Source organism: Marmota monax, unplaced genomic scaffold (genome assembly GCF_021218885.2).
Source record: "Marmota monax isolate L192 unplaced genomic scaffold, Marmota_monax_Labrador192_F-V1.1 WCK01_AAM20220418_F8-fsc00018, whole genome shotgun sequence".
Taxonomy (NCBI): Eukaryota; Metazoa; Chordata; class Mammalia; order Rodentia; family Sciuridae; genus Marmota; species Marmota monax.
Window position 1 is genome coordinate 22,818,325 of NW_026692201.1, and position 12,365 is coordinate 22,830,689.

Genomic DNA, 12,365 nt, shown 5'->3' on the forward strand with positions numbered 1-12,365 from the left:
TGCCCATATATAAATCAACTGAGACCAATAATCATCAATATTGTACCAATTTGATTTTTCTGTCCACACACACCATTGCAAAATATTTAAAATAATGGGAATTACAAATTTAAGTTTCATACCTATAACCAACTTGTTGTAGATCTCCCATGCAGTTCACTTTCTCTGGGGTAACATGAAGATGTAAGAATAATATAATAAACAGTCATGAGATAAACAAAATACTCAACAAAATCTTAGCAGGTTAACCTGTTTTCTTTGTACTTTAGGGTAAGTCAAAAACTAAATCCTTCTGCTATAATACTTATAGCCTAAGAAAATGAAACCTTTAAACCTTTCTTTACTTCTCCTCTTTATTTTACTGTCTCATATTCACCACAATCAGACTGATGCTGAGGAAAAAGAAGGGAATGGAAGAATGTTTATAGTATTTTAAAATGAACTATACATTGGGTCAGTCTCCTTTAACATTGGATCCTTTCATAAATACACCAGCCCCTGAGATAGGCACCATTAGTTCCATTTTGTCAGGAGAAACTGAAAGGTTAAATTATTTGCCCAAGCTCACATACCCTTCCAAATCCGTGTTCTTTCTGTCCTATTTGAGCATATCACAGTCAACTAAAAGACAAAAAAGACTGTGGCGAGTTGATTGCCCTGATAATAGAAGAGACTAGAAAACTCTCAGGAATGGGTAAGGCAACCCAGAGCTTAGAAATGACAGGACACTGCTGCTAACCCAAGGCTGGAGGGACTGAGGGAGGTTTAGGTCACCCTTCTTATAGTGGAACCACAACTGGCTTGGCCTGAAGAGAAGCCATGTGCTGGAGAGGCCCTTAGAGGCAATAGAGGTGGAAATATCATCCCCAACACACAACCACCATCTCCCATTTCTCATTGACCCACTACCTACCAGTGCTCTCTTAGGCCAAACCCAGCTTGAGCCCATCCATTAAGAGAAAAGCAACCAGCAAAAATACCCTGAGACACCAGCAGAGTTGGGGTGGGACTGCATAGGGGAGAAAGCCACCTTAAGCAGGTAGGCCCAGGATCTGCTCCCAGGGAGACTGATCTGCAGCACAGGCAGCTATGTGTCTTGGCCTTGCTTGTTTGTCATATAATCTGGCCTTAACAAGTAGAATCCATATAAGAATAGATTTTTGCATGAAATACAATTTGCACATTTTCTCTTTAATTTCCAAGTCATTTTTCAGCCTTCTTTTTCATCTCCTTTACTAATCTAAATAGAGCCAGAGTACTTCTCAGTACTGTTTACAGGTTTATGAAAACACAGTTATTCAATCAAGAATTATTTGTAATGGTCAAACCATGTGTCTTGGGGAAAAAAAGAGCATAATTTACTTTATGGTTGAGGAAGCAAGATATACATGTAGGAAGTAGTTAGTGAACAAGAATGTATACAATAAAGTACTAATTTGTTTGTTTTACATAGAAAATAGAGACTGTTGTACAGATGTGAAGATATGATGCTTTATTAAAAGAGCTCAGAACTAGACAGGAAATCCTGATGTGAACATAGAGTATGGTGTTCCTTCACTGAGCAATCATGATTTACCCAAGAGAAGCCCAGAGCTGCAATCACCTGCCTGACCCTGCAAAACTCCCCATGGGGACTGACTTAGTTGGGTGGTTTGAGGAGTAGAACATTCTACTTCCACAAATCTCTCCTCAAAACCAGTAGTTCCTAATCCTGGCTGCCTATTACAGTCAGCTGGGGAATTGTAGAAAAATATGTCCATTTCCAGGCCTCTCCTAGGTCAAATTAAAGCTCAACCCCTACTCTGTGGCTTGACTCTGCTTGTGACTAGAGGATGGGACTCAACACTAACTTGACTGGAAGGCTTTCTGTCCCCATGAGGTCCTTGGAATCAAGCCTTTCTCAGTATATATGGCAGCAGAGTGAGAGCTGATCTATGTGCACTAGGAAGACTCTAGAAGTTACTAAGATAACATTTTTATTGCTTCATGAGTTTGCCACAGCTGTCCCTGAACATGCAAATATTGATCTTAATGGCCTTATCTCCAAGTTGAAGAAGGATGATTTTAAAAACAACTTTATTCAAATGTAACTCACAGCCCATTCCCTGCACCCATCCAAGTGTATGATACTATGTGTGTGTGTGAGTGTGTGTGTGTGTGTGTGTGTAGTGTATTTACTGGGCAGTGCAATCATCACCACAATTTTATTTTAGAATGTTTCTGTATCCTTCAAAAGAAAATTTGTACTTTTTTCCCCAATTTCAGAAGAACAGTAGCATTTCACTCTTTTCACATCCTGACTTAGAATTACAAGAGGTCTTTCTGTCTTCTTTCTTCTCTTACAGGTTTAGAAATTAGTTTGATTTTATCCTGTTTTGTGTGACATGCTATGTGTGTATCTGGATAATAATAGGTATGATGCCCAAATTCTCCAAAACTGAAGCCCAACACTAGCAGATGTCCCTAACTGGGTGAGAGGTGAGGCTTCAAGCCTTGTTACTCCTAGTTCTTATTGATTTCTCCACAGTTTTATGGGTTTGCTGTGGCAGAAAATTTTAAGCATATAAATGTCATCTCCTAGAATGAGGCCAGAGGACAGCTCTTCTTGCTGATGTCAGTGGTTAAAAAAAAAAAAAAAAACAAAAAAAAAAAAACAAGAAGAACTATTTCTTCTCAATGATCTTTGCCCCCTACCTCTGAACTCCTATAATACATACCGCCCAGTTCTTCATCTCAACACCATATGGCTTCCTGTCTTCTGAGCTCATATCCTCCCAGTGAAGTTCTTCACTGCTTTAGGACTAGCACCCTGTACAAATACCCTGGCTTTGGTCTTTTCTCCAGCTGCTAATACATTGTAGGACAGAATTAATAAGTATTGTGTGTTTGATTAATCTTATACAACAAATCAGTTTTAGAATAGGAAGTTTTTCTTATTTTGCTGTTTATTGTTCTTGTTTATTTTGTTTTCATTTTAGAGTACAAGATTGCTCTAAGACTTTCTTGAGCTAGCTTTTAGCTAGATATAGAGTAATATAATCTCAGGATTATAGTGATTATAGTAAACTATAATCCTGAATGGGTCAACCAAGCAGGACATCACCTTTCAGTCCTTAGTTTATTTATCCATAGAATGAGGTAATACAGTATAGTGCACAGAGTTGCTGTGGAGAGCCAAGGAGATCAAACAGAAAAATGCCCCACACTGTTGGTAGTTTCTTTTCTCTCATGACATTCATTAGCTTCATGGTTCAGTCTCTTTTCCAGTCTATACCGCTTTCCTGCTGCATGTTTCTTTTACTTCTCCCCACCTACCAGCTACATGTGGGTAGTGTCATGTAAGCAGTTTTCTGTCTTCTTTCTTAGGAAGATTTACCGCAGGTTCCTGGACTGGATCAATTTACATACCTCTTTCTTAAGCGTTTCATTCCACCACCTAAATTTTGTGAATAACGACCTGTTATTCCATGAATTAAAAAACAAAACAAAACAAAACAAAACCTGGGCACTTTGAATTTCTCGATGAAAAGACTTAATTCATTTCGTATCATTAACAAACTGCTGAATATGGAATAAGCCCCAAGAAATGGTCAGGGCAATGGATATTATATAAAGTTGATATTTACTAGAAATTGAATGTTAATAAGGAATTCTTGTTAGTTGTCATAGTGTAATAATAATATTAGGTTTGTGTGGGGAAATGTGCTCAATTTAAGAAAATCCTTAACCTTTGAAACATTTAGCATTCAAGTATCAGGTTATCTGCAATTTACTTTTAAATTCAATTTACTTTTAAATACAGATGTTTAGACTCTGTGTGTGTGTGTGTGTGTGTGTATAAAATCGTGAAATATAGCAACAATATTAATAGTTGAATATAGCTGGTGGGAATATGGGTATTCATTATATTATTATTTCTACTGTTCTGTATGCTTGAAATTTTTTTAAATAAAAAGCTGGGTTCAAAACAAAACAAAACAAAACTCGGAAAAAGTAATCCATGACATTTGAAAAAAGAGTTGCTACTTGATCTATAAATGATTTTCATTTATCATTATAGTTTCATGTATTTAAAAAAGTTCAACAAATGGTGCTGGGAAAACTGGAAATCCATATGTAGTAGATTGAAATTGAACCTCAATATCTCATCCTGAACACTTAGCTCAAAATGGTTCAAGGACCTAAGCATTAGACCAGAGACCCTGTGCTCACTAGATGAAAAAGTAGGCCCAACTCTCCCTCATGTCAGCTCAGGAACAGACTTCTTTAATAAGACTCCTAAAGTACAAGAAGCAAAATCAAGATTCAATAGATGGGATGGCATTACACTAAAAAGCTTCTTTACAGGAAAGGAAACAATCAATAACATGAACAGAGAACCTGCAGAATGGGAGAAAATCTTTACCACTTTCACCTTAGAGCATTAGTCAAAGAACTAAAAAAAAAAAAAAAAAAGTAACACCAAAGCAAAGAAACGAATAACCCAACAAAAAAACGGGCAAAGAAACTGACGGGCACTTCACAGAGGAAGAAATACAAATGGTCAAAAAACATATAACAAAATATTCATCATCTCTAGCAATTAGAAATGCAAGTTAAAACTACGCTGAGATTCCATTTCACTGCAGTCAGAATGGCAATTATGAAAAATACAAGTAACAATAAATGTTGGTGAGGATGTGGGGTAAAAATGTTCACTCATACGTTGCTGGTGGGACTGCAAATTGGTGCAACCACTCTGGAAAGCAGTATGGAGATTCCTCAGAAAACTTGGAATGAGACCACTATTTAACCTAGTTATTCCATTCCTTGGAATATACTTAAAGGACTTAAAATCATCATACTACAGAAATGCAGCTACATCAATGTTTATAGTAGCTGAATTCACAATAGCCAAGCTATGGAACCAACATAAGTGTCCTTTAGCAGATGAATGGAATAGGACTCCTATAGTGCAAGAATTAAAACCAAGAATCAATAAATGGGATTAACTCAAACTAAAAAGTTTCTTCTCAGCAAAAGAAACAATCTATGAGGTGAATAGAGAGCCTACATCTTGGGAGCAAATCTTTACCCCTCACATATCAGATAGAGCACTAACCTCTAGGGAATATAAAGAACTCAAATAAGCCAAACACACACACAAAATGAATAACCCAATCAATAAATGGGCCAAGGACATGAACAGATACTTCTTAAGAGGATATTCAATCAGTAAACAAATGTATGAAAAAATGTTCATCATCTCTAGCAATTACAGAAATGCAAATGAAAAATACTCTAAGATACCATCTCACTCCAGTCAGAATGGCAGCTATTATGCATACAAACAACAGTAAGTTTTGGTGAGTATGTGGGGAAAAAGGCACACTCATTCATTGCTGGTGGAACTGCAAATTGGTACAGCCAATATGGAAAATAGTATGGAGATTCCTTGGAAATCTGGGAATGGAGCCACCATTTGATCCAACTATCCCTCTCCTTGGACTATACCCAAAGGACTTAAAAACAGCCTACTACAGGGACACAGCCACATCAATGTTTATAGCAGCACAATTCACAATAGCTAAACTATGGAGTCAACCTAGATGCCCTTCAGTGGATGAATGGATAAAAAAAATGTGGCATATATACACAATGGAATATTACTCAGCAATAAAAGAGAATAAAATCATGGCATTTGCAGGTAAATGGATGGCATTGGAGAAGATAATGCTAAGTGAAGTTAGCCAATCCCCAAAAAACAAATGCTTAATGGTTTTCTGATATAAGAAGGCTGACTCATAGTGGGGTAGGGAGGGAGAGCATGGGAGGAATAGATGAATTCTAGATAGGGAAGAGGGGTGGGAGGGAAAGGGAGGGGGAAGGGGATTAGCAAGGATAGTGGAATGTGATAGACATCATTATCCAAAGTATTTGTATGAAGACATTAATTGATGTCTGGGAATTTATATACAAACAGAGGTATGAAAAATTGTTCTATATGTGTAATAATAATTGTGATGCATTCTGCTGTAATGTTTTTAAAAAATAAAACCAATAAAAATGTGATGTATATATACACAATGGAATATTACTTAGCTGTAAAGAAGAATGAAATTATACCATTTGCCAATAAATGGATGGAACTGGAGACTATCATACTGAGTGAAATAACCAGTTCCAAAAACTCAAAGGCTGAATGTTCTCTGTGATATGTGGATGCGAACCCATAACAAGGTAGGGTAAGGAGGAGAAGTATAGAAGATCATTGGATTAGACAAAGGGGGATGAAGGGAAGGGAGGAAGGATGGGACTGGGGAAATACAGTAGAATGAATCAGACATAACTTTCCTATGCTCATATATGAATACACAACCAGTGTAACTCCACATGGTGTTCAGCCACAAGAATGGGATAAAAATTGTAATGGGTTGTACCCGGTGTATGTATAATATGTCAAAACACCCCCTACTGTCATGTATATATAAAAACAACAAATAAAAATTAAAACAGAAGTTACATTTATTAAAAGGAAATAAACCTTTGAAATCATAAAGTGCCATGCTTACAATACATTTTTAAGTTTTCATTATAACTCAGGATTTTATAAAAACATTCATTACATACAACCCTCCCAAACCATTACTTAAAACCTATAAAATTTGAAGGATTTTGAGCACTTCATTGGAGAAGAGTAATGAATGATGTTGGTTAATCAAGAGGACTATAATGGAATTACATTGAAGCACCATATGGGAAACATTTTTTAACCTTTTAATAAATCATCTATATGCTTATATTTTATTTTTATTTTTTGTTTCCCAACTTGCTGTGTTTATTTAATCAGAAAACAAGCAAGTAGACTTTATTGTATAACACATAGATTTGATATACTGTGCCAAACTTGTCTGTTTGAAAGAAACAATCTTTACCAGTAACTTTAATTTACTAGTAATTTTAAATTTAAAAGAGAAAATGCTGTATGTACACTCACTGGAGGGCAGTAAATCATGATATACATTGCCACAAAGCAGGAATCTGAGGAGGACTGTGTAGAGAACATAGGATCTTGCACTGGATAAAAGCGAGTTGGCTTTTTATGTTTTCTCATTTGTAGAATGAAATAGTAACAACTCCTGACAAGTAGATAAGGCACTTGAATTGGTAAACAGTCAGTAAAACAGTGGATATTGTTGTTACTTTATCTAATCTGAAAGAGATATGGAAATACAGATAATGAACGAATGTGATATCCGGTTCTAAAATTACTAGCTTTGGAAGGAGACAGATTTGATAAATCTCTTGGTAGATTTGTCCTTATCAGTCAAAAAAAAAAAAAAAGAGTAATTCTTGTAAAGATGGTAAAAGAAAAACTTCAGACAACATAAACTTAACAGAGTTTATTTGAGCAATGAAGCAATTCAGGAATTGGGTATTTCTCAAACCAGGAAAAGTTTCAGATAGCTTTGTTCCAGCAGCATGAGGAGTCAGCTTATATAGGCCAAAGAGAGAAATAAAGAAATTACTTGTTACAAAGCAGAGGATTAGCAAGAATGGTGGAATGTGATAGACATCATTATCCAAAGTACTTGTATGAAGACAGAGGTATGAAAAATTTTTCTATATGTGTAATAAGAATTGTGATGCATTCTGCTGTCATGTATTTAAAAAATAAAACCAATAAAAAATGTGGTGTATATGTACACTTAGGTTGGTTTTTTGGTTGTTGTTGTTGTTGTTTTTTGTTTTAACATTTGATTGACTGAATGTAATTGGCTGAGATTTGTTTTTTTTTTTTTTTAAGTTGATTATAAGAAATGCTTCCTAGCTCAGTTTCTATTACCTTATGTAGGGAACCTGGCTGCCGAGCCTTATGCTAATGGCTTCCTGATTTAACCCACATAAGTAATGCCCACCCTCAACCCCCAGCCTGGCCTTTACAAGTCTTTCTTACTAATTCTTCTAATACTTGCCACTTACCATCTACCTCAGGTATCTATGTGGGCTTTTAGTTTTGTTAATACTGTTATTACTATTATCATTTGAGATGGGTTCTCACTATGTTGCACAGGCTGTCCTTGAACTCATGGGCTCTAATGATCCTCCCATCTCACTCTCTCCAATAGCTGGAACAGCAGGCAGGTACCATCATGCTTGGCTTATACATGGGCTTTTAACTGAGTACTGAGTGTCCTTAACTACGGATGAAGAAACCCTTGACTAGGATGTGTAGATAAAACTAGTTATGTAAGGAATTCCATTCACCAAGCTATGGCAGCCCAAGCTGCTTTTGAGTGGATTTCATTCACTGATCCATGAGGATTTCTTTTGTGGAAGATTTTCACCCATCAAAATGATTCATTTCTAGTTATTCATACAAAGAACTATTAAGGAAGAATTTTAGCCGTGTGTTCTGGTGTCCTTGGGCATTTTTTTAAACTAGCATATCTGTTGATATGATTAAAAATATTATAATCCAGTCCCATTTAGCATAGTAGTGTGCAAACAACAGATTTTAACTTTAAAAAAATCCTTGTTTTGTGACCTTTTTCCATTTGCTAGAAATGCGTCCTTCTGAAAAATACCAAATTGCTGTTTTTCTTACTTTTCTCATTCCTAAAACAATATGACCCCTTTTGTATCAAATATGTATATGAAAATGCATGGTAAATAATGTAGAATTATATACATTATTATTATTACTATTCTTGTCACACTTAATTTAAATAAGTTCCTTCTCCATAACCCTGTGTGATTCTGCTCTAGGGAATATATTATTATTTTATATTTTGGTTTAACTGAAGGTGATCATGATTGAATCCAATGGTGAGCTTTTATTTCCCGTATTTGGGACCCTTTTATCACTGTCTTGCATTTCTCACAGTGTAAAAGAAATGAAATAATTCTTTGTATGCCTTGCAAATGTTTTTCATTTCTCAAAAATGTTTAATAAACTCTGTGGCTTATATTATCACTAAAACAAATGAACATGTGAGATTCATGAAGCTTTGAGTTCCACATAAAAAGACTTAAATTCATCCCTAATGTCCTAGTTAAAAAAAAAAAATGCATTTCTAGACACAATGAAATTCTAAAGCCATAACAAATCCAAGTTGCACGTATGGTCTTTCCCCTTCAGGTTTTGTCATTCTGCCTTGGTGGATATTCAAATGGAGGAACTCAAGGGAATTCACATGATCTGATAGAAGTGGTGGGTGATTGGAAGGCTGTGGTGGACGCTTGTGTCCATATGAACTGAGGCTTAAGTATGGCTTCAGACACAAGATGGCCCTTAGAGATCTCATCTCCATGATGAACTAGACGTCTCCTGTAGTAGCAATTTGGGCTTTAAAAATCCATGAGGCATTTGTAGGAGACGAGATGCTGTGTTGGCATCACCATCAGCTCTGCATCTGGCTAATTACAGACTCACTTTCTAGATCCCACATGACTGTCCCTATCATCCCTTCTATTTCAAAAGCCTCCCTATGTTTGTGTATTACTAATATTCTCTGGAGGGAGATTAAAGGGTACTGTATTTAAAGTCTATTCATTTAGCATTTCTGAATTAAAGACACTATTATCTTCTATCACTTTCCTCTCTTAAACGTATCTTTTTTTTTCTTTAATATTGTTATAGCATGTCAATGAAAAAACCAGTGGATCACCTTCCAAACCAGGAGGAAAGAAAGGATCAGATGAGGTAATTTCCACAGTACTTCATTTTCATTTTCTCTTGCTTGTAAACTGTGAATTCTCTTTTGAAATACTAAGTAATAATGTAGTAAAGAGTTTGTACTGGTCACTTTAGTTTTAACTAAGATTTGATTCATGAATAGAAGTAAAAAAATCACTAAAAATAAATTTTAAAAAATTTCCTCAGAAAGGAACTTTTAGAAATACTTTCAATTTAGAAATAAAATTCAGTTTTTTAAAAGTGTATTCCCTACAAGACTGGTACATCTTAATTGTTTGGTTGGTGAACATGATAGGGATAGAAGGGCAGCCAAATGCTGTAGTAGGAAAGGAAACCCTTTCTCAAGAGAGTGCACCACAAAAGGAGGACAATGATGGCCTACATTAACTATTCGGGTTTGTAGACAAAAGGAAAAGTGAACTATTTTTATGTGCCTTGGTTCTTTGTAATACTAGTAAAACCAAATCTCCCCACTCCGAGATGGGTTTTCTTTGCACCTGTGAATCTCTCCATTCACTGAATGACGCACTATTCTGTGCACCTTCAGCCTTGACCTACTTGTCTGGGGAAGGGTCGTGTGAAAGTTCAGTCTTTTGAAAGGATATTGGATTTGCCTTCATTTTGATGCTTTTTTACACATTAAGAATCAGGAGATCTATTCATCTTCAGTCAGTAGAAATTGTGTTATCTCCACCTTCTAAAGGTCAGAAGCTGATCCTAAAAGATATATGGAAATTTAGAAAGCATAGAGTGCTTTATTTTATCTTCATACTATCAAGATTAAGCTGGCGTTTTGGAAACTTTAGTCTTCTCCCTGCTTATTCTCTGCAGTTCCAGAATATTCAATACCTCCTGACTAGAAGCTACTATATATTCTGCACTGTTTATTTCTCGACTTTCTACCATTGTTTCCATTACCAATATCCATGAAAATATAATTTAGATTATTTCTTTTACTTTTATTTATTTATTTATTTATTTTTAAATTTTTTATTAGTTGCTCAAAACATTACAATGATCTTGATGTATCATACATTTGATTCAAATGGGGTACGTAATCTTATTTTTCCACGTGTACATAGATTATTTCTTATCAATCAATTTTGTATTAAACTTTTTTGTTGCCATACAGAGTAAGTTTTTAGAAAATAAAAAGTAAAAATAAATTTATATTAAGGATTCATTTTTTAATTATTAAAGAAATAAATTTCCATATGAAAAATAATGTATTTCTCTCTTTTAATGTCTGAAACTCTATCTGGCATCATTTAATCTCTTTATCAACTGTACTCTTTAACTATATTCCCAAATAAGTGATTAACCAAATCAATTATTTAGACAAATAGCAAACATTTCCTATTTGAAAACAATATCATTCCTCTACTCTACAGACTATGATACATGTTTTTGGATATCTTTCTATTAATATTAATCAATATTAAACTATTTACACATACACACACACATACACACACACACACACACAGCAAAATCTTTTCCAACACAGTCAAGTGTTTTATATGGTCTTTCTGGCCAATTATGTTATAACTTGGAGGCTTAAATAGTAAATCCTGAATGTTGTGTTAGTTTTCAGTGCTGTGACCAAAACACCTGACAAAAGCAACTTAGAGGAGGAAAAGTTTATTTAGGCTCTAGGTTTCAGAGGTTCAGTCCATGGTGAGTGGAGTCGATTCTCTTGGTGCAAGGTGAGGCAGCACATCATTGCTGAAGGGCATGATAGAGAAGTACTGCTCTGTTCATGGAGGCCAGGAAGCAGACACAGAGAGAAGAAGGTGCTTTGGGGGCAATGAACCCTTTCAGAGCATTCCCATGGTAACCTATGTCCTCCAGTCATGCCCCTCCTGCCTACAATTTCCACCCGGTCCATTCAAATTTGGATGAATTTATTAGATTGCAATTCTCACAATCCAGTCATTTCACTTCTGAATAATCCTGCATTAACACGGACGCTTTGGGGGATGCCTCATATCTAAACCATAACAAATGTCATCAGCATTGCTTGTTTAGACAACAACTGCTGGCACAGAGTTGTCTTTTTATTATATCTGGAGTATAAACCTCTCATCTTGTCTTTATAAAAGGGTTGGGAAACACTTCTTAGACATCCTACGACAAATGCCACCAGGGAAGAAGTCAAGGTTTTGGGTCCATAGAGGTAGACACAGTACTTTGATTTTGAAACTGGAAGGCTGAACTTCTACCTCAACAGGAAGAAGAACGGAGATATCTTCTGTCTCTTAGTAATCAAACAATTCTGACATTGTTTTATAGCATCACTGGAAAATTCACATTTACAACCCGTAACCTTTGCTGGAGCCTGGGTATGTTGGTTTTTTCGGCCAGCAGACATAGAGAACAGAGCCATTGCCTTTGCTCCCTTGTCTTATATTATTGATTTAGACAAAATAAATGCAATAGAGTTTATTTGAGAAAAAAAAATTCAAACAAGGCAGTACTGAAAACTGGAATTGTTTCAGAGAGCTCTCTGCTCTCTCACCGAATTCTGCCCATGTCTGTTTGCCAGAGTAGACAAGCATGGGTGTAAATGATTCATTCCCCAAGTGTCTAGCATCACCTTATGTTCAAGTAAGCCACTGATGAGATATCTTGGCTCTGGAGACAGTTCAGGCAAATCACATTAGACATTGTTTTGCCTATGTGTTCA

The 12,365-nt window shown here is 35.7% G+C and overlaps 1 protein-coding gene across 10 annotated transcripts in view; it reads left to right on the plus strand.

Annotated features, from left to right (window-relative positions):
• Cast (calpastatin) overlaps positions 1-12,365 on the plus strand; it is a 111,709-nt gene that overhangs the window by 5,394 nt on the left and 93,950 nt on the right. For all 10 annotated transcript variants that reach the window (XM_046428847.2, XM_046428845.2, XM_046428895.2 and 7 more), the window contains exon 2: positions 9,623-9,685. In XM_046428847.2, the coding sequence (XP_046284803.1) occupies positions 9,623-9,685 (63 nt within the window). The remainder of the gene's footprint in view (positions 1-9,622; positions 9,686-12,365) is intronic.